Genomic DNA, 26875 nt, shown 5'->3' with positions numbered 1-26875 from the left:
CTACTACCAGCCACTTGTTACATACACATTGCCTTGGAAATGTACCTTGTACCTGTCACCATAGCAACACCCCAAGAATGACCTCAGCAGCCACTCAAAATCATTCCTACAAAACAAATTATAGCTATAATTAACTCTCCGAATTTACTCTGCAATATAGGTTTGTCCAGACCTCAGTGTTTCTCTGTTACAGGTTAAATGAATGGAATAATCCAGCATGAACCCATCCCTCCCATATTCCATCAAAATTTTCCCCCCAAATAGGAGGTGCTTCAGTGGAAAGTACAATTCAGTTAAGAGATTATTCCATTGTTACCTCTTCTCAGAATGAGACGAGAATCAACAAATGAGCATGCACTAGTCTTATCGTGCTAGAATTCCATTTCTAAAGGAATAGAGTGGCTTTTTTCCCTAAGCAAATGTGAAATGCAGGAGGCGCTGTGAGTCCCTCCCAAGTCCTGAAGCCCGGGATGAGGGGGCCACATGGGATTGAGGCTAATGCAGGTAGAAGCTGTCCACATTGGCCTCTCTTTGGCAGTGAAAGATGCTCATCTAGGCACGTTTTGCCAGTTCCTCCAATTATCTGCAACAGGTCTACAGTCCTGGTGTAGCTTCTGAGCCACCCAGATCTTCCTGTAGGAGAAGAGAGTTCATATGTCTTTTGTTTGGTTGGAGGGTTTGTTGTTGTTCTGGTTTTCTAGTCTTGTTTTGGGGTGTTCTAGGTTGAATTTTGTTTGACTTGGTCCCGGTTCTAGATAATGTATGTTGCAACTAGCAGACCTTGATACCAGTTCCTTTCGTGTTTTTTTTTTTTTTTTTTTTTTCTTTTGTTGGACTACATCAGTGAACTGGACCTTTCTTTCCACCATCCAACTGAAGCAAGACAACAAGAATGTCAGACAAGAAGTGCAGTTTGCTTTCCAGCTAATTGGAAATGTATGAGAATCTTTAATGACCATTTCCTTGCCTTGAAATATTTTGAAACCTGGGCAATGAATGGACAGAATAGAGCCTAGCAAGCAGCAAGTGCCCAGTATAGGCTAATTGTTAGGTTGATGTTGTTACTCTCTGAACTATGCTTATATTGAAAGGTAGCAAAAGAAAGATGAAGGGGGAAAATATTCTTGCAAGTGTGAATGCTTCAGATATTTAGCTACTATCTCAGTAGTGCCCGAGGTTCAGGAAGACACACCACTGACAGTACTTTTAGGGCAGCCTCTGAACTCAGGTCAGTGGCTTTCAGTCGCAGATGTGTATCCTGACTCTCTCTTACTCCAACATGTTTTTCCAGAGCTCATTTCCCCTTCTGAATTGGAAAGAGAGACCTGCAAGGTTCTCACGTGCAGTGTGACAGGAAATCTCCCACTTCATATGCTGGTTCTTTCAATTCTGTGCAAAGTGCATGCGCCTGCATGCTAAGTCACTTCTCTCGTGTCCAACTCTTTGTGACTGCATGGACTGTAGTCCTCCAAGCTCCTCTGCCCATGGGGATTCTCCAGGCAAGAATACTGGAGTGGGTCGCCATGCCCTCCTTCAGGGGATCTTGCCATGCCTTCAGGGGATATTCCTGACTCAAGGATCAAACCCACATCTCTTATGTCTCCTGTGTTGGCAGGCAGGTTCTTTATCATTAGTGCCACCTGGGAAGCCCTCTGTGCAAAATGCACATTTAAAAACAAAGTGGCAATGCGTGTTCTGTTGAGTTCATCTTCAAGAAGCAGAAAGCCACAATTTCTCTTCCCACTGGAACACATGAACACCTTGTGTACAAGACTTGGTCACTTTCTGTTTTGACCTCTGGATAAGGTGAAGTGAGTAGAAGTGGTTTATTGGGCAGCTTGTTTCTAAACAAGCTTGCCAATGGGAACTGGAAGTTCTCTGATTCCTCTCAATTAAATTTTTGTATATGATAGTTAAATAAATGATGATGATCTTGCAGATTTCAAAATGTATGTTCATTTCAAGTTTTTCAAATTAGTACCTGGTAAATCAGAATACTCCATTATACAGAGTAACCAGTTATATTTACATTTATGGAGTGATGAGCTGGTTTATCTGTAGAATGAGATACAGGCCAGCTCCCAGAACATTGACTCATTAACCCCATCAGGCACCTCCAAGACTGTGCCAAGATATTGCCTCAAATTTGGAGTCCAGTACATTTTTATACTTCTTTCCTGCCTCTCAAGCTCATATTCTCCCAGCCTCTCCCTCCTTTTGTCCCCTAGCTACTTTTGTAATAATTAAAAGTATCAGGCTGGTTCCTATCAGTCAGCAGAGAGCTAATTGCCAGCTAGAGAATCATTGATGTGTTTGAGGTAAGGCCGCTAGAATACTCATTAGTTGTTTTGTATTAAAATTTTCTAGACTAATACTTTTTTGTCTTAAAGAATTGATACAGCTGCAAAAAGACGTTAATTTATTTCTTTGTTAAAGCCAGACCTAGCTCTACTGTTTTATGATCCCATGAATCTTAGAGACTTAATGTGGTATTTTTTTTCACTACTCAGTTTCAAATTTAACTGTATCATTGATATGGAAACACCACTAGTAAGAAGGATATTTGAATAATGTTAAAACTAACTCTCAGCATAGGAAATCATCCATCCAATCCACAAATAATCATGAAGTACTATTTGCCAGGCACTCGTTTAGGTAGTAAAGAATAACAGAGGGTGAGACAAAGTCTTTATCCTGGATAGGTCATGTCAACTGAGTATTCCTGCTCTTGCTAAGTTATGCCTCACACCAGACATTCCCTGTTCTATGTCTCAGAACTCACTCTGTCTTGTTTGTGGGCATAAAGGTATTGAGGATATAGTCTCTTTCGTGTCTATAATGGTTCTACCTTTTCTTTAAATCTTATTCACATGTTAGTTACTTTCTGTATATTCTTTGTAGTTGCATGTTTTGAAATCTTATCTGTGCTCCATCCCTTTCAGGGCCAAAGGGAATATAGGGTCTTTTTGAAATCATGAGGATACCATGCAGAACAGTTATATTTACCTGTTTCTTATGAGTTATGTGATTCTCACAGTTGCAAATATGTTTGTAATTTTAGAGAATAAAACATAACATTTTTGAAATGACAAAATTCTACTGATAGAGAACATATGTGTGGTTGCCAGGGGTTAGAATTGGGATAAGTAACACAAAGAAGTTTTCTGATAGCAGAACAATTCTGTATCCTGATTGTGGTGGTGACGGCACAGATCTCTATGTGAAATAAACTTTCATAGTTGTATATACCCTCCAAAAGTGTGTGTGTGTGTGTGTGTAAAAATTGATGAAATCTAAATAACATCTGTAGTTTAGTTAATATTATTGGATCAATGTTAGATTCCTGGTTTTGATAATGTACTATGGTCACATAAGATGTTTTGGGGGAAATTAAATAAGGGCACAGGAGAATTCTCTGTAATATTTTATTAGATTATTAAATTAGCTCACAGCTGCTTGTGAGCCTAAAATTATTTCACAGCGAAAAAGCTTTTTTTTTTTTTAATGGAGAAGTGTTATATAAGCAAATAAATTTAAAGTTTAGGTGTGATGATTCTATACACTGGGAATATCTGGTCTTAGATATTGATGCCTCAGTAGCTAGAAATCTCATGGCTCCACATTAATTGTGAATGACTCAAACTTTGGATGGAGTTGAGGACATAATATACTTTTGTCTTATAAGGAAATACATTCCAGGAAAGGACTCTGGTGTTCTGTAAAAAAGCAAAAAAAAAAAAAAAAATTTCATCCTGACCTTATGTGTCACTCTGTTATCTGTTTATTTATACAAATAACATTTGTGTAAATAATTCAAAAGCTATTTGCTTAAAACTCCTGCTCAGTCACCAGACCTGCTAAACAAGTAGAGGGCAGGAGACTGATTTAATTCTTTCCTTCTCCCCCTTTACTTTTGGTCTGGGTTCTATTTGATTGTAAGAGAAGAAATGAGAAATACTGTGATCCGTATCGTCCTAGATGGACAACCTTGCTCTGACTTGCGGAAGGTTGACTGCATCTGTCACTTGGTGATTTTCTCTTTCTTTTCTCTTAGGATGCATTGTTTCCCTTCCTTCTCCACCAGCAGGCCATGTGCGATGGTGTCACTGACGTTCTCACTGTGTCTTCCCTCCTCCAGCTATCTTAATGACTTGGACCGCGTTGCCGACCCTGCCTACCTGCCTACGCAACAAGATGTGCTCAGAGTTCGAGTCCCCACCACAGGGATCATCGAATACCCCTTCGACTTACAAAGTGTCATTTTCAGGTAGTAACTGAGTCCATAAAATCCACTTCTGAGCTCTTACACCTAGAGCACGTTGGCGAATATATATTGAAATCATGTATAGACTTTAAAACAATAATACCTTTATACCAATTATTATTAGATACACAAATGAAGTAATGTGTCCCTGAGAGAGGAAGTAGAAGAAAAATGCATGAACAGGTTTCTTATTTCAGATTAAATCACTTAGAAATCAGTGAAATCAAAATAAGTTGCTTCAAAAATTTAAAACTACATGGTTTTGAAAATGCATTGATTAACCTAGCCTAAATTTACATAGGAAAATAGAATGAAAATTTATTAATTTCTCCTTCACTACTGCTATTCTTTCTGGGTCTTCAGCAGAAGTAGTCTAATTTTTTTTTAAGATGAGAAAACATAAGACTGCTTTCATTTAACCTCTTATTACACAATCACTCAGATGTACTTTTAGTTAGAATACAAGCCACATGGTACATGGAGGAATGAAACCGTGTGAATATGTTTTTGGGTCTAGAAAGTTGAGTTACTTGGAAGAACCCATCCCATTTAAGGCAGCTACATAGAACACAGGGTTGTGAAGTGGGAGTTAATGTAACTTCTACAGTAACTCTGCCATGTTACTCTGATAAGCGGGTCCTTCATCATCACCTGCAAAGCACTGTGTGTTTTATTCTAATCAGTCTCAGCACCTGCGGTGGCATCTGGCTGCCATACACTACTCTGTTAGACATGTCCATAGAGAGGGTGACACTTTGGAAAGAATTTCTGAGCATCATTTTTTTCATCAATAAAATGGTTACATTAGATAATCACTAAGGTTCCTTATATCTTCAGCATTCTGGATTAAGTTTTGAGTTCATAGCATTTAGAGATCTTTAATTTGAAACACCACATTTCCATCCGCTTCTAACCTTGCTAGAGTATTTTCAGAAAACATGTAGCATTTCATGGAGATTTTCATCTCCTCTTTGCTTTATGATTAGTGAAATCTGAAACCATGTCACTATTCCATCTTGGGAGGTTGTTTCCTTCATTTTGTGCACTAGCTTTTAAAGAACATTTTTTGGTACTTCAATAAAAGTAATGACAGAATAATAGTTTCTTGCTACAGTCAAAAGCATCTTATAGAGCTTAGCATGACAGGATTTCAGGGAATGAGGATTTCATATAAATGAACATACTATTCACTCAACACCAGAGAAGAGCCAGCATTTTAATATTTATAAAGACCTAAGAATCTAGTTTTGATGTCTGTAGTTCATAGGTCTCCCTGGACCCATTGTTTTGCCCCTCAGATATCTCTTTCATGAAAACTTTTCAAAACAATCACTGGAACATCCTTGATTTCTTAATGTAGGTTTGACGCTGAGAGCCAGGAAGACACCAAGAACAACTGCAGTTCTCAACACACACTTTCAGAACCCACCTCTCAGACTTTTGTACCTAAAACTCTCATTTTCTGAAAATATTTATCTTGTAAACATTGTGCACATTTTAGTCAACAGTTTGAAGAAACTTAGATTCAATATTAAGTTCTGCTAGATATTTTCATGTGTACATTAGCATTCAAGTTAATTGATGTCGGTTCCTGAGCAACGAGTTAGCACAGAGTTGATGTGTAAGAAACAAATTCTTGAAATAATTCATATGGTGGCTTCTTACAGCATTTTAATTTTATACTCATGACTTCTATCAGCATAGCAAGTTGATTTGTGCATAAGGCTTATTGCACCGTGTTATCGGCATGATTGCACAAATTATTGTCAATATTGGAAGAAAAAAACAGCCTCAAATGCTTGAAGATCAGTGGGGTTGTGTTTGCATTTACTTGAATATTTACACACTCATGTTGAAATGTATGGCATCTTACATCTTTTAAATGCCTTTGATTAATGCCTAGCCTAAATTTATATAGGAAAATAGAATAAAATTTATTACTTTCTCCTTCACTACTGCTATTCATTCTGGGTAATACTTCTAGCTTCTGGGTAACATTTCTAGCTTCCTTGAGAAATACATGAAGATCTTCATTCTCATTTTATAGGAAAAGAAACTGAAGACAGTATTTGCCATTAGAGCTGAGCACAAATAAAACTCATTTTATTTCTGACTCTTCTGTGCCTGGTCAAATAAAACACCCTTTTTGCTTGGCTTAGCACAGGATTTCTTTCTTTTCTTTTCATTTTTTTTTTTTTTAACAAAGTCATAATTTTCATACATGCCAGGTAATTGTTTAGTAACCGCAATGATTTATTATGTGGAATGTCTTGACTTGATTTTGGGTAAAAGAAAATTAGTAGATGGTCAATAAATATTAATTGAATTGACTTTGGTGACCATTCTCTTCAGAAAGCATATTTCTTAAGTTTATAAGTAAAGCTATATTTATATTGATGCTTTTCTTTATGTGCTATTAATATGAATGTTATTAACCTTGCAGAATGGTCGATGTAGGGGGCCAGAGGTCAGAGAGAAGAAAATGGATACACTGCTTTGAAAACGTCACCTCTATCATGTTTCTAGTAGCACTTAGTGAATATGATCAAGTTCTCGTGGAGTCAGACAATGAGGTAAGCGTTCTGTGAACAGGCAATGGATTATCATTTTAATATCTGATACAAATAAGTGATAGGGCTTGGGGTAAACTGACTTTATTGCTTTCTTGAGTACTGATTTGAGAATTTTTTAAATAACCCAAAATAACCCTGTTGTACCACTCAGAACAATAAGATGTTTGAGCAGGTCTGTGTGTTCAGGTCTAATTAGACCCTATTTGATACTTTTTACACTAGACAGAGGCTCTGAAAATGAAAATAACCAGGAAATCCCTAGGCTAATCTTCACACTGTTCTATAGCCTTCTTCCTACAGGATGGAGCTGAGAGTGCTAGAGTGACTCAGCCTGTTTTGTTTTGTTTTCATTTTGTTTGAATCATTGTTTGTGTGAGGGGTGGGTCCCAAAGAATACTCAAAATCTCTCTTGGCAAATGTGAGTGATTTTGCAGCTGGACTCTAAATCAGTTTGTTCTGGAGCCAAGAAGTGTCCTGGTGATGTGGCCTCACTGCTCTTACAGAATTCTGGAGGCTATTGCATAACTTTATCTTCTTCAAAGCAGTGAGTGAATGAAAAAGCATCCTTGATATGACTGTCTGGAGAGCTGATTCAGGCTTGTCATCTCCCTATTGCAGGAAATTCTAACAAGTATAAATAAGGATTTTTAGGACGATAAAGGCGCCATCATGAGTCAGAGTTGACTGTGGGGAATAATTAAGGGGCATATAAAGCTGTGACTTTGATCTGGAGTGCGGTGTGTGTATTGGGGAAATGGAGAAGACATCACTGTTTTCCTGCTAGAGGCAGAGTTTGCAGACTGACATGCCAATAGCAGATGTTAAATATCATCCTAATAGGGTAGAAAATAAAGAGAAGGACGTGAGAAATCCCCAAAGGCTGATTAAAATAAGATCTGGCATATTAAAATGTACTTCTGATTTTGTACATTTTGGGGGTGCACAAGAATTCTGGCTTCTTGGTCCTTTTAAATATTTTATTTTTCTTCAGGTGTTAGTATTTCCATTAAAATACAGACCCAGTCCTCCTTAGCATTTCTTTTGTATATAAGATTGATAAAAAGTTGATGAACAAATATCCCATATGGAGATAAGTTACCTATTCATAAATTTCTAATGTTTCCTGGGTTACAAGTATATGGCCTTTAAACCAAAGAAGTACTTTTTTCTTTTTCATGTATATCTTGTTATTTAAGGGACTTCTTTTTAATAATGAGGTTTAATCACCATTTGCCTTCTGTAACACAAAGTGCCTGCAAAGTATAAGATATATGAGAATTATCACACTTTTGAGTTAAGCAGTCACCATCAGAATTTTAGCTATGATATCTCAATATGTATTTTTATTTTTATATCTGTTTGTTATTCCATAATCTTTGGATATAATATTTTAAAGACATTACATATTTTGGAAGAATATGACAACATTTTTTATTTATTTGAATGTTGAATCAAGACAAAAGATATTTCCAGGGCTCATTCTACTATGTGCTCGATACCAGGGTATCTAAAGAGATACAGAAATGGGGGCAAAAATTGACACTGGCCTAAAGGACCTCATTAAAAGAAAGATGCCTTTGTCAGTATAGAGAGTAGGAGAAGAGAAAGTCCTTAGTTATAAAGGTCGTCATTTCTCTTCTTTAATTTGCTGTCCAGTGAAATAAAATTTTAAGATGTTTTCAACTACACAAGATATAAGAAGCATGCATAATTTAATTTCTTTTGTCACTATTTACATATAGCTAGAGGAAAACAAATGTTTACCAATACATATTTTATATAGGATAAATGCATTATATTTATAAAGAAATATATATTGTGATTTAATGCTAATGAGTTCACCACTTCAGAACTTGCAACTCATCAGCTTATTCTAACACATAAATCCAGTTAAAGTTTCCACAGAATGAAAGTTTCCACAGTAACTTGCCATTCAATGTATAGGTACATATGTACATCTAAAAATATATCAGTTTCTTGATTCCTGTGGTGATGTCTTATGCTGCAAATTAAAATAATAAATCTATTACTATTCATTAGGACTCCCTAATCACTTGTGCATACTTTTTAAGCCTACCTTGTAATTTTATGGTGTTCTTTTCTCAAACATCAAGTCAAGTCTGATTGGTAGTACTGGAGATGGTCTTAAATATAATAAGAAAAAATAATACTGCTCATTAACTTCTTCATCCATGTTATCCATAGTCATCACTGTTGGTAATTGGGAAACACTATCAAAAGTATTTTTAAATGTCAGGATGTAGTCTGTTATTCTTTTTTATATTCCAGTTAGAATAATATATGAAAATGTCATTGCCTCTCTACTTTCTTAAATCTTTAACAAAACTCAGAACTGTAGAATTCTACTTTCCCCACATTTTTAGTGTTTGGTGAGACAAAGCTGGAATAAACTCCTAAAACATTTTGTTCTTTTGAAATCTGATGTTCATAACTCTAATCCAAAGCAGACTTTGTTGTACTTCCCTTGATATATATTCATGAGAAAAAAGTGGGAATGGATGCTGACAGTTGTCTTTTTATCTTGGGGAACTGTGGAAAATGCATTGCAGACCACTAGCAAAAGCACTGAAAGGATGTATTTTATTTTAGGTTATTGCTTTGGCTTTTAATATTTTAAAGCTTTATGTATTCGTCCTCAGAATTTTTATGTAGATATGCTTTTGTCTGTCTAGATTCTGTCTTCCAAGAGTTTGGGGAATGAATTTCTTTATTTTTTTTCTCGGAAGAAGGAAATATGTGGTCAAACAGTGGGTGAGCATAATCAGGGTTGTAGAGCTGTGTTGATTTCCATATTCCTTTTGCTGTCATGGTTTCCCTGTGATAGCATACCAGCATGGAGCCAGCTATTCTGCTGTAATCCTTTCACATGTACATTATTTCAGTGTCCATGAAAGCCCAGAAAACACAATAAAGCATTTGGATAACATAGTTCAGGTCATCAGTGTGTATCCAAACTCCATCTTTTAATCCTGTTTTTGTGGCTCTCTGTTATGTGAATATCTGAGCACTAATACATTGTTGTTTTTCAGATACTCACTCAGGGACTGTCTTAACAGACCAAGCTTTTTATAGAATCACAAAAACTCGGACTCTTTTTCTCCAACACTTCTTTTTTGAGTGTATGCTTCTCAGTTCAGTTCAGTCGCTCAGTCGTGTCTGACTCTTTGCGACCCCATGGACCATAGCACTCCAGGCCTCCCTGTCCATCACCAACTCCCAGAGTTTACCCAAACTCATGTCCATCGAGTCAGTGATGCCATCCAGCCATCTCATTCTCTGCCGTCCCCTTCTCCTCCTGCCCTCAATCTTTCCTAGCATCAGGGTCTTTTCAAATGAGTCAGCTCTTCGCATCAGGTGGCCAAAGTATTGGAATTTCAGCTTCAACATCAGTCCTTCCAATGAACACCCAGGACTGATCTCCTTTAGGATAGACTGGTTGTATCTCCCTGCAGTCCAAGGGACTCTCAAGAGTCTTCTCCAACACCACAGTTCAAACGCATCAATTCTTCGGTGCTTAGCTTACTTTATAGTTCAACTCTCACATCCATACATGACTGCTGGAAAAATCTCAGCCTTGACTAGACGGACCTTTGTTAGCAAAGTAATGTCTCTGCTTTTTAATATGCTCTCTAGGTTGGTCATAACTTTCCTTGAAGGAGTAAGCGTCTTTTAATTTCATGGCTGCAGTCACCATCCACAGTGATTTTGGAGCTCAAAAAAATAAAGTCTGCCACTATTTCCACTGTTTCCCCATCTATTTGCCATGAAGTGATGGGACTGGATGCCATGATCTTAATTTTCTGAATGTTGAGCTTTAAGCCAACTTCTTCACTCTCCTCTTTCACTTTCAAGAGGCTCTTTAGTTCTTGACTTTCTGCCATAATGGTGGTGTCATCTGCATATCTGAGGTTATTGATATTTCTCCCAGCAATCTTGATTCCAGCTTGTGCTTCATCCAACCCAGTGTTTCTCATGATGTATTCTGCATATAAGTTAAATAAGCAGGGTGTGTATGCTTCTAAATTACATTAATCCTCTTGAAATGGTCACAATAAATTATGTTTTAGTTTTATTAAAATATTGAGATAGTTTCCTATATCCCAGGTCCTCCTTTGCACCAAGATGGATTCCCCAATATTGGTTCCCATAAACATTTATTCTTCAAATGTGATTCTTAGCATTGCTTAATTGATTAAAAAAAAACCGTAAAAGGAGAGCATAGACATTTGTAATACCTTAGCACTTAATGCCTGTTCAAAACTTGTTTAAACCATTACTTATTTGGATCTCACTGGCTGGCCTCCTGTGCAGAGATCAGGTTTGCTGAGAATGGAGAGATTAAGGCCATGGGCAAGATCATTCAGGGTCCCATTCCCCTGCCCTTCTAGACCAGCTTTCTTTCCCTTGCTTCACAGTGTCTTCCAGAAGTTAGGGACGAGCTCAGAGAAAAAGCAAGAGGAGCTGTAAAATGTAGCCAGGAACACAGAGGTAGAATGAAAATACTGACCCTGCAAGGCATTGAAACCACTCTTTTCCATCTCTAAGCTCTTGTTAGACTCGTAGTAGATCAGCCAGAGATCCTTCACCAATCATTCGGTTTCTGTATTGCTCTTGTGATTTTAAACTATCTTCAAACAGTCTAAAATGTGCGTTTCCTTCAGATATTTCTCCTCTGTGAAGTCTTTCAGTTCAGTTCAGTCATTCAGTCGTGTCCTACTCTCTGCAACCCCATGAACCACAGCACACCAGGCCTCCCTGTCCATCACCAACTCCCAGAGTCTACCCAAACTCATGTCCATCGAGTAGGTGATGTCATCCAACCATCTCATCCTCTGTCGTCCCCTTTTCCTCCAGCTCTCAATCTTTCCCAGCCTCAGGGTCTTTTCAGATGAGTCAGCTCTTCACATCAGGTGGCTAAAATATTGGAGTCTCAGCATCAGCATCAGTACTTCCAATGAACACCCAGGACTATCTCCTTTAGAATGGACTGGATGGATCTCCTTGCAGTCCAAGGGACTCTCAAGAGTCTTCTCCAATACCACAGTTCAAAAGCATCAATTCTTCTGCTCTCAGCTTTCTTTATAGATTAAAAATTTCTTTAAATTTTTTCATATTTATATGAAGTCTTTAAATGAAGCCATTTTGAAATTATTCAACTGCAACCAAAGCCTGAACATTTTCTTTGGAAGTGTGAAGCGCATGCTTTGTTCTGCTCTAAAAACTCCAAGTGAAGTTTGGGAATTTTTCTCAGATAAAATTTTCCTCTGGGGGGAGGAAACTGACTAAAAATTGAGGAGAAGAAACCCAAACTCCAAAAGTAAGAGCTAAAGTTAAGGTATCCAATCTTGGTGGGATTAGTTCTAGCCCGCTTTTATCCACTCTCAAATCAAATTATGAAGTCAGAAACTACATCTTGCTCCTCAGTCATTAGTATCGTTATCTCTGAGTCATGGCCTGATTAATAGGAATATTCCTGAAAGATGTCCTACTTTAAAAAAAAAATTAACCCCTTTCCCATTTCCTCATTCCTTTGTTCACTTTCAGCCACTTGTTTCTTTTCTAAATGCCATCACACACCCTTTTCATTCTCTGTTTGCTCATTATTTTGCTCCTTCTTAATTTCTTTGTTCTCAATGCTTGAAGGGAGCCAGGAGGAAGTGTTCTGATCACCATTTATGAGTCTGAACCAGAAGCCTGCACTTGGTGCTGGTAAGGGTGTGGGGAAGTAGATACACAGGGATACTTTCTGTGTGGATGTATATTGCAGATCTTTTAAAGACTTTACATGGAACTGTATTAGTATAATCTCTGAAATAGGTTTTTATTAATTTAATGGAAAATATTGTAAAATACTGTATTTGGTATAATCTGATTTCTGTAATCGCAACAAATTGCATATATATGTATTATATAGAGAAGGTTATTAGCATCCACCCCTTGCCCTGAAAAAAGAAAGGAAATAGAAGATTTTCTACCAAGACCAAAGTGTAAGCAGTGATTGTCACTGTTGCTAGGTGATAGGATTACAAATAAGTAAAATGATAATTTTTTTAAGTAAAATAAGGCATCAGATTGGAACTTTAGTTCTGCTGTCTACCAACTTTGTTCATTTTTCTTTTGAATTATCTTTTTTTTTTTTTTACTAATTTGTGGAAGTTGCTTATATTCTTGGGTTTGAGCCTTTTGTTATGTGTATTTCCAATGTCTTATTCTACTCTGTAGCTTGCCATTTATTCTCTTAATGATATCTTTTGATCAACAGAAATTATAAACTTTAATATAATAAATATACATTAGATTTTTCCTTTATATTAATATTGTATGCATCTCTCTCTGTGTATATCTGCTTGTGTGTGTGTACATAATCACATACACACAGTAGGATAAAATAAAGTACCTAAAACATCTGGTTGAAAAGACAGTAAGGATTGGAGAGTGAGATTAAGAACTGAAATACAACCACACAGTTAGGTACCTTTCCAGTGGTAGTCCATAGATTTAGTCAAGTGTCTCTTAGTAACCAATAAAAGGAAGTAATCATAGTCTGTTACAGGGTTCACTTTGTCTATTTAAAAAAAAAGTTTCTCCTGGGACAGAGCCCTCCAAGTGACTGTTCCAGCAACTTTGTACAGAGATGCTGCAGGAGGTAAATTGTATCTGTGATAATACTCTTCCAGGAAACCAAATATCAGAATTCCTAAGGCCAGTTTACCTCAGTGTAAGTCAGTGTTGTAACATCAAAGTTTGTGACAGGCCAGTAACATGAAGTCTAAATACATAACTTGATGTAAGAATAAAACCAAAAATGGTCAGGAAAGTAGATTTTGTTTACCTTTGTTTTTATAAACTATTTCAGTGATACAGTAAAATTCTCCATGTGTGGTTTGTCTTTTCACTTTATCTTAGAGAAGAGTTTTTATCATAATGTGGTCAACTCACTCTTTGCTTTTACTGATCATATTATTGTATTTTCTTCAGGAATTAACTTTATCCCATAGAATATGATGATTTAATCCCATAGAATATGATGAATACAAGCTGTGTATTTAGACTTCATGTTATAGGAATTAACTTTATCCCATAGAATATGATCATATATCCCATATTTTCTAGTAAAATTTAAAAGATTTTTGCTTTTCCTAGGTTTTTTATACATCTCTAGTTGATTTTTGTGTGTGATAGGAAGTAAAGATTTGATACACTCTTGCCATATTTTTGTTCAGTTGATCCAGTATCACTTATGGAATGATAAAATCCATCATCCATATCCACTGATGTTTTCTTACCTTTTTAATTATTGAAAGGTACACATATATATAAAGAAAAGTACACAAATTTTGAAAATGTACTGCATATTGGTTTATCGCAAAGCATCTGTGTGTCCAACACCCCTGTCAAGAAATAGACCATTGCTTTTTGCAAGATCACCACAGCCCTGCTAGTGCCTCTCCCCCAGCAGGTAACCACTGTTCTGTCATGCCGTCTTTGCTTTTCTCTTTAGTTTTAATGCTTTAGTATGTATCACTGAACACTACAGTTTTTACTAGTGTTTAACTTTTATACAAAGGGAGTCAAATAGTGTGGTTTTTGACCTTTATACAGATGAAATGCTATTTGTGTAAACTTTGATATCTGGCTTCTTTTGTTCAGTGTTATGTTTGTAAGGTATGTATATTTTATATAGCTCATTCATTTATCAATACATTGCCAAATAGTACTCTGTTGCCTAAAAACACCACAAATTGTTTATCCATTCTACTAAGCATAGACTTTTTGTGTGTTTCCAATAGGGGAATATTACAAATCATGCTACTGTGAATATTCCTGTAAAAGTCTTTGTGCACCTTGGTTTGCATTTCTGTTGCCTATCTACATAGGAGTAGAATTGAAGGCACCTAGGGAATACATATCTTCAACTTTAGTAGATAAGTATTATAAATATAATATAAAGTATAATATAATATAAAGTATAATATAAATATAATATAATGTATTTGGAAAATATAAGTATTTTCCAAAGTGAATGAACCAATTTACAGCCCCACCAGCCATGCCTGAAAGTTCCTGTCGCTTCCCATCTTTGCAAACCCTTGATATTGTCGTGTTAGTGCTTTTGGTGGCTGTAGACCTGAGCTGTAGTGCCTGCAGGGGCCTCTGTCATTGGACATACCCTCACTCCTAGGGCATAGCCTGCGAGATTCCTCATGGTTCACTGAGCCTCATCCCTTGAAGTCTCTCAGCCGCCATCTCCAGAATCAGCAAATAACTCCTTGGGAAAGTAGCCCCCAAACCTGGGCTCATTCCTCCAGACTTGTCCCTCCCCAAATCCTGACCTGTATTTCTTCACTACTTTGTAGCTCTCCAAGGACGTTAAACAGATGTTTTTTGTTTTTGTTTTTGTCAGCTCTTTCGATAGTCCTCCTTCACACTGATATTAGTGACATAGGGGATGTGCATCAAGTTTTATTACAGGCCTGAGTCTTCCTCTGGGCCCTCTGTTTGATCTATTTACTACTCCTGTAGCAATATAAAAGTTATAAAATCACTAGTTTACATATCTAGAGCATCAAGTCTACCTATCTCATTGTTCTTCAGAATTTCTTGGGTATTCTTGGTCCTTTAGTCTTTCACTTGAATTTTAAGATCAGCCTATCAAATTCCAAAACACAAATCTGATTGGGACTTTAATAAACGTATAGGTAAATTTGAGGTTTGTTTCTCAACTTTATTAAATATCACCATCCATAAATATGACATTGTATAGCTCACCATTTATTGTTTAGAATGCTGCTTTTGTCATTGAAGTGGCCAATTTTTATAAATGTTCAATATGTGCTCGAAATTGTGATTTCTTATTTTGTGGTGCAAAGTTCTAACATTATGTATGTTAAAACCATTCCATCCCCACTTTGCCAGGGTACTATTTTGACTTCTAACATTGTAGATTAATTTTGCCTATTTTGAACTTCATATGAAAGTGAATTCTTTTGTGTTACCTTCTTGTGTTCAGGATAAGTTTATTAGATAAATCCATGTTGTGTGTAGCTGCAGTTTTTCATTTTGATTACTGTATATTATTCAGTCGAATGAATATATCACAGGTTATCTTTCCATCCTATTTTTGATGGATAACTAAGTGGTTTTCTCTTTGGGACTGTTGCAAATAATGGTAATATGAATATTATTCTCATAATTTTGTCTTATATATGCCTCATTGTCTCTTGGATAAAAGTAGAATTGATCATTCACAAGGAATGTGTATGTTCAACTGTACTAGATACTGCCTGTATTCATTTCCTAGGGCTGCTATAACAAATCACCATAAATTTGGTGGGTTACAACCAGAGACATTTACTAGCTCGTAATTCTGGAGGTTAGAAGTCTAAAGTCAATGTATCAGCAGTCTGAAATCCCTCTGAAGGCTATAGGGGAGGATCCCTTCTTTTTCTCATCCTTTCTCTGCCTGTCTTCACATGGCCTTCTCTTCTGTGTCTGTGTCTTCTCTGCTGTCTTATAAGGACTCTTGTCATTGGATTTAGAACCTAGTAGATAATCCAAAATGATCTCAAGATCTTTAACTTCATTATAGTCACAGACTCTTTTTCCAAATCAACTTGCCTTCACAGGTTCTAAGGGATACAACATGGACATACCTTTTGAGGGGGTCACCATTCAACCCACTTATGCGACCAGTTTGAACTTTGAAAACAGCAGTATATGTGTGTTCCAGTTGATCAGTATCTTTGCCAGCATAGATATTGTCAACTTTTTAACTTTAGTCATTGGATTAGGTGTGTAGTAGCATCTCTTTGTGGTGTCAGTTTGCATTTCCCTGATTATAATGAGTTTGAGTTCTCTGTATATTTCTTTACCATTGTATGTTCTCTTTTTGAAGAGCCTATTCACTTCTATTGCCAGTTTTACACTGATCTGCCTTTTTGGAAAAACATTAACATAGAGTTCTTTTTATATTCTTTTTTTTTCTTTTTATACTCTTAATGCAAGTTCTTTGTAAGTTATCTGTATTGCAAGTAACTTCTGCTATTCATTGACTTGCTTTTTTAAGTCCTTAAATAATGTGTTTTAGTGTGGTTCATTCTATTGGTCTTTAAAATTTTTCTTTTACATATCCTCCATAAGGAATCTTTCCTCCCAATTGTAGTGCATAGCATGTATATTTTGGAAATGGACTTCTTAACATGACATTTGCTATAATGTTTTTGTTTTTTGATTGCTACCTGTACAGTTCCACCTTTATTTTTTGATTCTGTGTTGTTCATTCACTTATTCATGTCCTACTCTGGGACCCCATGGACTGCAGTACCCCAGGCTTCCCTGTCCTTCCCTTCATCTCTCGGAGTTTACCCAAACTCATGTCCATCGAGTCGGTGATGCCATCCAACCATCTCATCCTCTGTCGTCCCCTTCTCCTCCTGCCCTCAATCTTTCCCAGCATCAGGGTCTTTTCAAATGAGTCAGCTCTTCGCATCAGGTGGCCAAAGTATTGGAGCTTCAGCTTCAGCATCAGTCCTTCCAATGAATATTCAGGGTTGATTTCCTTCAGGATTGACTGGTTTGATCCCCTTGCTGTCTGAGGGAACTCTCAAGAGTCTTCTCCAGCACCACAGTTTGAAAGCATCAGTTCTTCAGTGTTCAGCCTACTTTATGGTTCAACTCTCACATCCATACATGACTATTGGAAAAACCATAACTTTGACTATATGGACCTTTTTTTAATTCTAAAATGCTAATATTAACACCAGCATTTTAATGTTATAAACATAAGTAACCACTCGCTTGTGATTTTTCTTTGATATTAAAATAATTTGCATAGCAATTACCCATTTATGTAATTTGGGAACACTGGAGAAAATTTAAATAATTTAATATAAATTAAACTTTTAAGATATATATATATTTCTTTTAGGTAAATGAAAATATATGTGTAAAGTAAAAATTACATATACTGTAGGGTAATTTGGTATATAATACACAATCATGTGTTATTAAAAATATAGTTTGTATAGCTTGGTTGACTCATAAAAGTATACAGAAATGAATCCCTGAAAAGAAGGGGAAAAAAGAAAAGAAATGCCTTCTCGCTTTGGGGGTAAAAAAATAAAGCCATCTGAAAAATAATATGTATGTTCCCCTCCCCCAACTTAGTTTTTTTTCTTTCCCCTAATATCCCACTTTGGTCATAAACTTGTCTGTTTTTTAAATTGCATACTTTTATGTTTTGAGACTTTGTTATTATGTACATTATAAGTTTGCAAATTTTATTTTTCCTGTTGATTTATCCTTATTGTCATCCAGAAAATGACAGAAATGCTCTTTGCTGCAATAAAGCAGTTACGCAAGAGCAGAAGTGCTAGTGTCCTTTCTTTCAGCCTAGGTGAGTCTACCGAAGATGCTCAGTCTTTTTTTTATAAGAGGTGGGGACTGAGCAGTAGGAAGCCAGTTGGTGGCAGCGTCGGGGCGAGGGCAGCAACGGACAGACTATACGCATGAGAGAGATTTGTTAAACTGATGACTCACTTGGGAGGGAAAGAGTATGTCAGAAGCAGAGTCCAGCCATATAGGAAGTAGAAAAGATTCTTTTGCAAAGTAGTAGAAAAAATTAAGAGGTTCCCTGGTGGCTCAGATGGTAAAGAATCTGCCTACAATGCAGGAGACTTGGGTTTGTTCCCTGGGTCAGGAAGATCCCCTGGAGAAGGTGTCACACAGGGCCGCTGTGGTGTCACACAGGACAGTTTTACTAGTCTCAACCCCTCTGTGCTCGGCCTCTTCATCGTTCCTGTCTCCCTCCTGCCTGCTCGCCAGCAGCGACTGTTCTTTTCACTGTCTTCAGTAAATGTTGGGTAGTTGGGATTATACAGTATGTAGACTTATCCTTTTGGCTCCTTTTACTTAGTAAAATGCATTTAGAGTTCCTCCATGTCTTTTTATGGCTTCTTTTTAGTGCTGAATACTATTCCATTGTCTGGATGTACTGTAGTGTATTAATCTATTCACCTGCACAAGGACATCTTAGTTGCTTCCAAGTTTTGGCAATTACAGATAAGGCTGCTATCAACATCCATGTCCAGGTTTTTGTGTGAACCTAAGTTATCATCTCCTTTGGGTAAATACCAACGAGTGTAATTTACTGGATCATATGATAAGAGTATGTTGTTTTGTTTTAAAAAAAAACACTACCCAACTGTCTTCCAAAACTGCAACACCATTTTGCATCTCCAGTAGCATTTTATGAAAACTGTTGCTCCACACCCTCCCCAACACTGGATGTTGGCAGTGTTCCAGATTTGGGCCGATTTAATGAGTATATAGAGATATTTCTTTAAATCGCATTTCCTAACGGCCTGTGATATGGAGCATCTTTTCATAAGCTTGCTTGTCATCTGCATATCTTCTTTGGTGAGTTGTTTGTTTAGATATTTCACTCATTTTTTTTTTCTCATTGTTAGTTTTCTTACTATTGTATTTTAAAAGTTCTTTGTATATTTTAGATAACCCTCTTTATCCGTTACATCTTTTGCAAATATTTTCTCCTAGCCTGTAGTTTTTCTTATTATTTTACATTGTTTTTTGCAGAGTAGTCTTTAATCTTAATGTAGTCTAGTTTATCGATTATTTCTTTCATTAATTGTGCCTTGGGTGTTATAGCTTAAAACATCATTGCAATACCAAAGTCATCTGGATCTTATCCTATGTTTTCATAGTTTTGCATTTTACTTTCAGGTTTATGATGAATTTTTTAGTTAATTTTTGTAAAAGATCTGTGTTTAGAGTCCTTTTTTTTAATGAATGGATATCCAGTCATCCTAGCAACATTTGTTATAAAGACTATCTTTTCTCCATTTTATTGCCTTTGTTCTTTTGTCAAAGATCAGTTGACTATAATTATGTGTGTCTGTTTATGGGTTTTCTGTTTGTTCTTTCACCAATATTATCTTGATTATGACAGCTTTATAATAAGTCTTGAAGTCAGGTAGTGTCAGTCCTCCAACTTTATTCTTCTTCAATATTCTGTTGTCCATTCTGGGACTTTTACTAATCCATATAAACCTGGAATCAGTTTGTTGATATCTATAAAGTAACTAGCTATGATTTTGATTGGAATTTTGTTGCATCTGTAGATCAGTAAGGAAAAACTGATATCTCGGTGTTACTGAGTCTTCCTATCCGAGAACATGAAATAGCTCTCCATTTATTTACTTCTTTGATTTTTTTCATCAAAATTTGTAGTTCTTTTCATTTAGATCTTGTACATATTTTGTTAGATTTACACCTATGTATTTTATTTTTTTCTGCTAATGTAAATGATACTGTATAATTATCATGTCATCTAGGACAAACAAAACCTTTATTTCTTCCCAAATTATATACCTTTATTTCTTTGTCTTGTCTTACTGCATTAAGTTAGCCTTCCATTACAGTGTTGAAAAGTATTGCTGAGAGAGGACATTCTTGCTTTGTTTCTGGTCTGAGCCAGAAAACTCCTAGTTTCTCACCGTTAAGCATGAGGTTAGCTGTAGGACTTTTTTAGATGTTCTCTATCAAGTCAAAGAAGTTCCTTTTTATTTCCAGTTTTGCTGAGAATTTTTATCATGAATAGGTATTGGATATTGTCAAATGCTTTTTCGTCATCAATCAATAGGATCATGTGATTTTTCTTTTTTAGCCCATTGATGTGATGAATTTCATTAATTGATTTTAAGGTATCAAATTACCCTTTCCTACATGGAATAAATCCCGTTGGACATGGTGTGTATAATTCTTTTCATACATTTTTGCATTTGATTTGTTAATGTTTGTTGAGGATATTTTCATCTTAAGTTCATGAGAGATACTGGTCTGTAGTTTTCTTTTAATGTCTTTGCTTTTGCTATTTGAATAATGCAGTTTCATGGAATAAGTTAGAAAGTATTCCTTCTGCTTCTGCCTTCTGGAAGAGATTACAGATAACTGGCATAACTTCTCCCTTAAATATTTGATAAAATTCACTAATGAAGCCATCTGGGCTTTTTGTTTTCTGGTTTGGTAGGTTATTAACTGTTGATTCAGTTTCTTTACTGGATATTTAGATTGTCTTATTTCTTCTTGTATAAGTTTTGGCAGATAGTATCTTTCAACAAGTTGATCCATTTCATGAAGATTATCAAATTTAGGGAAATTATAATCTTTTATTATCCTTTTAATGTTCTTGAGATCTGTAATAATGTCCCTTCTTTCATTTATATCAGTAATTCGTACCTTCTCTTTTTTCCTCAACCTGGCTAGAAGTATATCAATTTTATTTATTATTATTATTATTAATGATCTAATGTGATCTTTTCAATGATTCAGTTTGTGGAAAACAACTAGGTAATTTCCTGATTTCAGTTTCATTGACTTCTGCTCTAATATTTATTATTTATTTTTGTCTGCTTACTATGGATTTTATTTTCTCCTTTTTTCCAGTTTTCTAAGGTGGAAGCATATGTAATTATCTTTCTTCTATCTAATCTCTTATATGATCTTTTCTAATATATGCATTCAGTGCTATAAATTTCCCTCTAAGCACTATATACTTTGCATCCCACAAAGTGTGATAATTTTTTTTATTTAGTTCAAAATATTGTAAAATTTATCTTAAAATTTCTTTTTCCCCTTTTGTGTGTTTTTTAACCTCTACATATTTTCAGATTGTCCAGTCATGTTTCTGTTATTGGTTTCTAGTCTAGTTCTCTTGTGGTCTGAGAACATACATTTTATCATTTCTTATATGTGTTAAGGTGTTTTATGACCCAAAATGTGGTCTGTCTTATTAATGTTGAGTGTGAGTTTGAGTAGAATTTCTATTCTGCTGTTTTTGAATGAAGTAGGCAATAGCTGTCAGTTTTATTCAGTTGATTGATAGTGCTGTTGAGTTCAGCTATGTCCTGATTTTTTGCCTGCTGAATCTGTCCGTTTATGATAGAAGGATGTTGTTATATCAGTTTTTACCTCATATATTGTGACACCCTAATTTTAAGTGCAGGTTTACATTAAAGTGGGGCTTCCCTGGTGGCTCAGAGGGTAAAGCCTCTGCCTGCAGTGCAGGAGACCCGGGTTCGATTCCTGGATAGGGAAGATCCCCTGGAGAAGGAAATGGCAACCCACTCCAGTACCCTTGCCTAGAAAATCCCATGGACGGGGAAGCCTGGTAGGCTACAGTCCATGGGATTGCAAAGAGTTGGACACAACTGAGCGACTTCAGTTTCACTTTCATTTACACTAAAGTATTGTTATATCTTCTTGGAGAATTAAGCCCTTTATGTAATGCCCTTCCTTATTCCTGATAACTCTCCTTGCTCTGAAGTCTGCTCTGTCTGAAATTAATATAGCTACTTCAGCTTTATTTAGATTAGTATTAGTGTAGTATATATATTGGCAACCCACTCCAGTATGCTTGCCTAGAGAATCCCAGGGACGGGGGAGCCTGGTGGGCTGCCGTCTATGGGGTCACACAGAGTGGGACACGACTGAAGCGACTTAGCAGCAGCAGCAGCAGTGTATATATCTTCATCCATTTACCTTTAATTGACATGTGTCTGAATATTTGAAGTGATTTTCTTGTAGATAACATATCAATTCAGCTCAGTCGTGTCCGACTCTTTGCGACCCCATGAATCACAGCACGCCAGGCCTCCCTGTCTATCACCAACTCCCGGACTTCACTCAACTCACGTCCATCGAGTCAGCGATGCCATCCAGCCATCCCATCCTCTGTCGTCCCCTTTTCCTCCTGCCCCCAAACCCTCCCAGCATCAGAGTCTTTTCCAATGAGTCAGCTCTTCACATGAGGTGGCCAAATACTGGAGTTTCAGCTGTAGCATCATTCCTTCCAAAGAACACCCAGGACTAATCTCCTTTAGAATGGACCTGGTTGGATCTCCTTGCAGTCCAAGGGACTCTCAGGAGTCTTCTCCAACACCACAGTTCAAAAGCATCAATTCTTCGGTGCTCAGCTTTCTTCACAGTCCAACTCTCACATCCATACATGACCGCTGGAAAAACCATAGCCTTGACTAGATGGACCTTTGTTGGCAAAGTAATATCTCTGCTTTTCAATATGCTATCCAGGTTGGTCATAACTTTTCTTCCACGGAGTAAGCGTCTTTTAATTTCATGGCTGCAGTCACTATCTGCAGTGGTTTTGGAGCCCCAAAAAATAAAGTCTGACACTGTTTCCACTTTTTCCCCATCTGTTTCCCATGAAGTGATGGGACCAGATGCCATGATCTTCATTTTCTGAATGTTGAGCTTTAAGCCAACTTTTTCTCTCTCCACTTTCACTTTCATCAAGAGCCTTTTTAGTTCCTCTTCACTTTCTGCCATAAGGGTGGTGTCATCTGCATATCTGAGGTTATTGATATTTCTCCCGGCAATCTTGATTCCAGCTTGTGCTTCTTCCAGCCCCGCGTTTCTCATGATGTACTCTGCATATAAGTTAAATAAGCAGGGTGACAATATACAGCCTTGACGTACTCCTTTTCCTGTTTGGAACCAGTCTGTTGTTCCATGTCCAGTTCTAACTGTTGCTTCCTGACCTGCCTATAGGTTTCTCAAGAGGCAGGTCAGGTGGTCTGGTATTCCCATCTCTTGAAGAATATTCCACAGTTTATTGTGATCCACACAGTCAAAGGCTTTGGCATAGTCAATAAAGCAGAAATAGATAACATATAATTGGTCTTATTTTTTTATCAACTTTTATAATTTCTGTTTTTAAATTAGTATATTTAAACCAATAACATTTAAACTGATTATTAATATGGTTGGATCAGTATCTGCCATATTTGATACTGTTTTCTATCCATTGCCTTTATTCTTTGATCCTGTTTTGTCTTCTTTTCTGTCTCTTGTGGGTTTAATTGAATATTTTATTTGAAAGCATATAGGTTGTATATATAACTTATAACAAGACAATCTTAATTCATCCCTTCCATCTCTTGTATCATTGCTGTCATTCATTCCTACTTATGTAAGAATGCATAGGCATATATATAAGCACTCATAGTCAAATACATTATTCTCTTATTATTTTGAGCAAATGGTTAACAATTAGGATCAATTAAGAATAAGAAAAGCAAAAGTTTTTATTTGACCTTCATTTATTCTATTTCCACGTAAATCTGAATTTCTGACCTATATCATTTTCCTTTTAAATAATTTCTTTTCTTTCAAGGCATATCTGCTGGCAATAGGTTTTCTCACTTTTTGTCTGAGAAAGGTGTTATTTTTCCTTCACTTCTGAGGGATAATTTCATAGGGTACAGAATTCTATGGTGGTTATGTTTTTTTCATCTCAACACTTTAAATATATCACTGCTCTCTCTTCTTGCTTACATGGTTTCTGAGAAAGGGTCAGGTGCAGTTCTTATCTTTGCTTCTCTATGGGAGCTTTTTTCCCCTCTGGCTTCTTCCAAGATTTTTTCTTTGTCTTTTTTGCAGCTTGAATATAATATGCCTACATTTGGTTTTTCTGTTTGTTTTTGCTTTTTAAAAAAATATTTATCCCACTTAGTATCTGAGTTTAACTTGTGGAAATACCCAGTTGTTACTGCTTCAAGTATTTCTCCTGTTCCTTTTTCTCTCTCACTTTTTGTCCTTCTTTTATTCCCATTATGCCTATGTTACACCTCTTGTCATTGCCCACAGTTCTCGGCTATGCTCCTTTAATGATTTTATTCTTTTTCCTCTTTGCTTTTCAGTTTTGGAAGTTTCTATTGAGATATTATCAAGCTCAGCAGTTCTTTCCTCAGCATGTTTTTTCTAGTAATCAAATGCTCTCTGCATTTCTGTTACAATGTTTTTGACCTCTAGCATTTCTTTTTTATTCTTTCTTAGAATTTCCATCTCTCTCCTTATATTATGTGTTCTTGCATGCTGTCTGCTTTATCCATTAGCTTCTGTAGCATATTAATCGTAGTTGTTTTAAATTACCAGTTGGATAATTACAACATTCCCTACCATATCCGAGTCTCATTCTAACACTTGCTCTCTTAAATGGAATTTTAGCCTTTTAATACTAATTACATGTATCTTGTAATTTTTTCTTGATAGCTATTCAAGATATACTGGGTGAAAGGAACTTCTGTAAGTAGGTCTGTTAGTAATGTGGTGGCCAGGTATGGGGAAGGAGAAGCATTCTGTAGTCCTATGATGAGGTCTCAGTCTTTCATTAAATCTGTGCTACTAAGTTATGACCTTTGCAAATACTTCTCATATCTTCCCTGTCCCCTCAACAGATAAACCTGCCCCATTAGGTGGGATAGCATGGCTCGAATTATTTGAAAGTGGCCGTTTCCTTTCCCCAGCTTCAGTTCAGTTCAGTTCAGTCGCTCAGTCATGTCTGACTCTTTGTGACCCCATGAATCACAGCACGCCAGGCCTCCCTGTCCATCACCAACTCCCGGAGTTCACTCAGACTTAGGTCCATCGAGTCAGTGATGCCATCCAGCCATCTCATCCTCTGTCGTCCCCTTCTCCTCTTGCCCCCAATCCCTCCCAGCATCAGAGTCTTTTCCAGTGAGTCAACTCTTCGCATGAGGTGGCCAAAGTACTGGAGTTTCAGCTTTAGTATCATTCCCTCCAAAGAAATCCGAGGGCTGATCTCCTTCAGAATGGACTGGTTGGATCTCCTTGCAGTCCAAGGGACTCGAAAGAGTCTTCTCCAACACCACAGTTCAAAAGCATCAATTCTTCGGCACTCAGCCTTCTTCACAGTCCAACTCTCACATCCATACATGACCACAGGAAAAACCATAGCCTTGACTAGACGGACCTTTGTTGGCAAAGTAATGTCTCTCCCCAGCTTAGTTAAGCTCTAATAAAACCCAAATACTTTAGACTCTTGTATAATAGTTTCTCTTGAGGGTAGCCCTTGTTAAGAAGAACAGAATGCTCTGTTCTTTTCATAATGGTCTTGTCCACATTGAGCCTCCAGCAATTTGTCAATTACAATTTAGGTTTTCCTACCTCAGCAGTGGTTCCCATAGAGATTTTTTCTCATGGTCTCTCCTCTAGCAGATTATGATTCTGTACCCACATAATCTGTCTCTCCAGTTTGGGGGACAGTGGTTTGCTTTATGTCTGTCCTTCTCTGTTGGATTTGAAAAGAGTTGTTGATCTTAACTTTTGTTCACCTTTTTATTTGTTAGGATGGAGTGGCAACTTCCGAGCTACCTACATGCCAGACTAGAAACAGGAAGTCACTACTCTGTTATTTCAGGGTATTTTAATCACCCAAAGTGAAACTCTTTCATGATCATCTGTCATTCCCTCTTCCTTCCACTCCCTACCTTTAGGCAACCACTAATCTACTTTCTGTCTCTATGGATTTGCCTATTCTGAACAATCATGTAAATGAAATCATATATTGTGGTACCATATTTTAGTGCCTTTTCATTGCCATGTAATATTCCACTGCATGGCCATTTGGGTTGATACACTTATTATTGTTACAAATAATGCTGCTATGACCATTTGTGTACACTTTTTTCTTTGGATATGTATTTTCACTTCTTTTGGATACTCCTAGAAGTAAAATTTCTGGGTTGTTTGGTAATTCTGTGGTTGCATTTGAAGAATTACCAGACTGTTCTCATTGTAACTGTACCACTTTGCAATCCTACCAGTAGTAAAGTTTACCAGTATTACTTTACCAGTATTAAAGTTCTAACTTCCCCATATCCTACCCAACAGTTGTTATTGTCTGCTTTTTTAAAATTTTAGCCATCCTAGTGGTTATAAAATGATATCTTATTGTAGTTTTGATGTCCTCAATGACCAATAACATTTTTATTTGTTTACTGGCCATTTGTGTATCTTTTTTTGACAAGTATCTATCCAAATTTTGCCCGTTTTAAATAGGCTTTTTTGTCTTTTTATTGTTAGGTTGTAAGAATTCTTTATAGTACATTCCAAGCTTTCACTGGGCTTCCCTGGTGGCTCAGATGGTAAAGAATCTGCCTGGAATGCAGGAGACCCAGGT

General features: G+C 36.7%; 1 protein-coding gene across 1 annotated transcript in view; it reads left to right on the top strand.

The window, feature by feature from the left end:
* Positions 1-26875, top strand: part of LOC102409250 (guanine nucleotide-binding protein G(q) subunit alpha) — a 318910-nt gene that overhangs the window by 232540 nt on the left and 59495 nt on the right. Inside the window, exons 4-5 of the mRNA XM_006074411.4 lie at positions 4139-4267; positions 6708-6837. Coding sequence (XP_006074473.1) covers positions 4139-4267; positions 6708-6837 — 259 coding nt within the window. The remainder of the gene's footprint in view (positions 1-4138; positions 4268-6707; positions 6838-26875) is intronic.

The sequence above is a fragment of the Bubalus bubalis genome, chromosome 3 (genome assembly GCF_019923935.1).
Source record: "Bubalus bubalis isolate 160015118507 breed Murrah chromosome 3, NDDB_SH_1, whole genome shotgun sequence".
Lineage (NCBI taxonomy): Eukaryota > Metazoa > Chordata > Mammalia > Artiodactyla > Bovidae > Bubalus > Bubalus bubalis.
The sequence above is the reverse complement of the archived record's forward strand: the minus strand, read 5'-3'. Positions and strand labels throughout refer to the sequence as shown.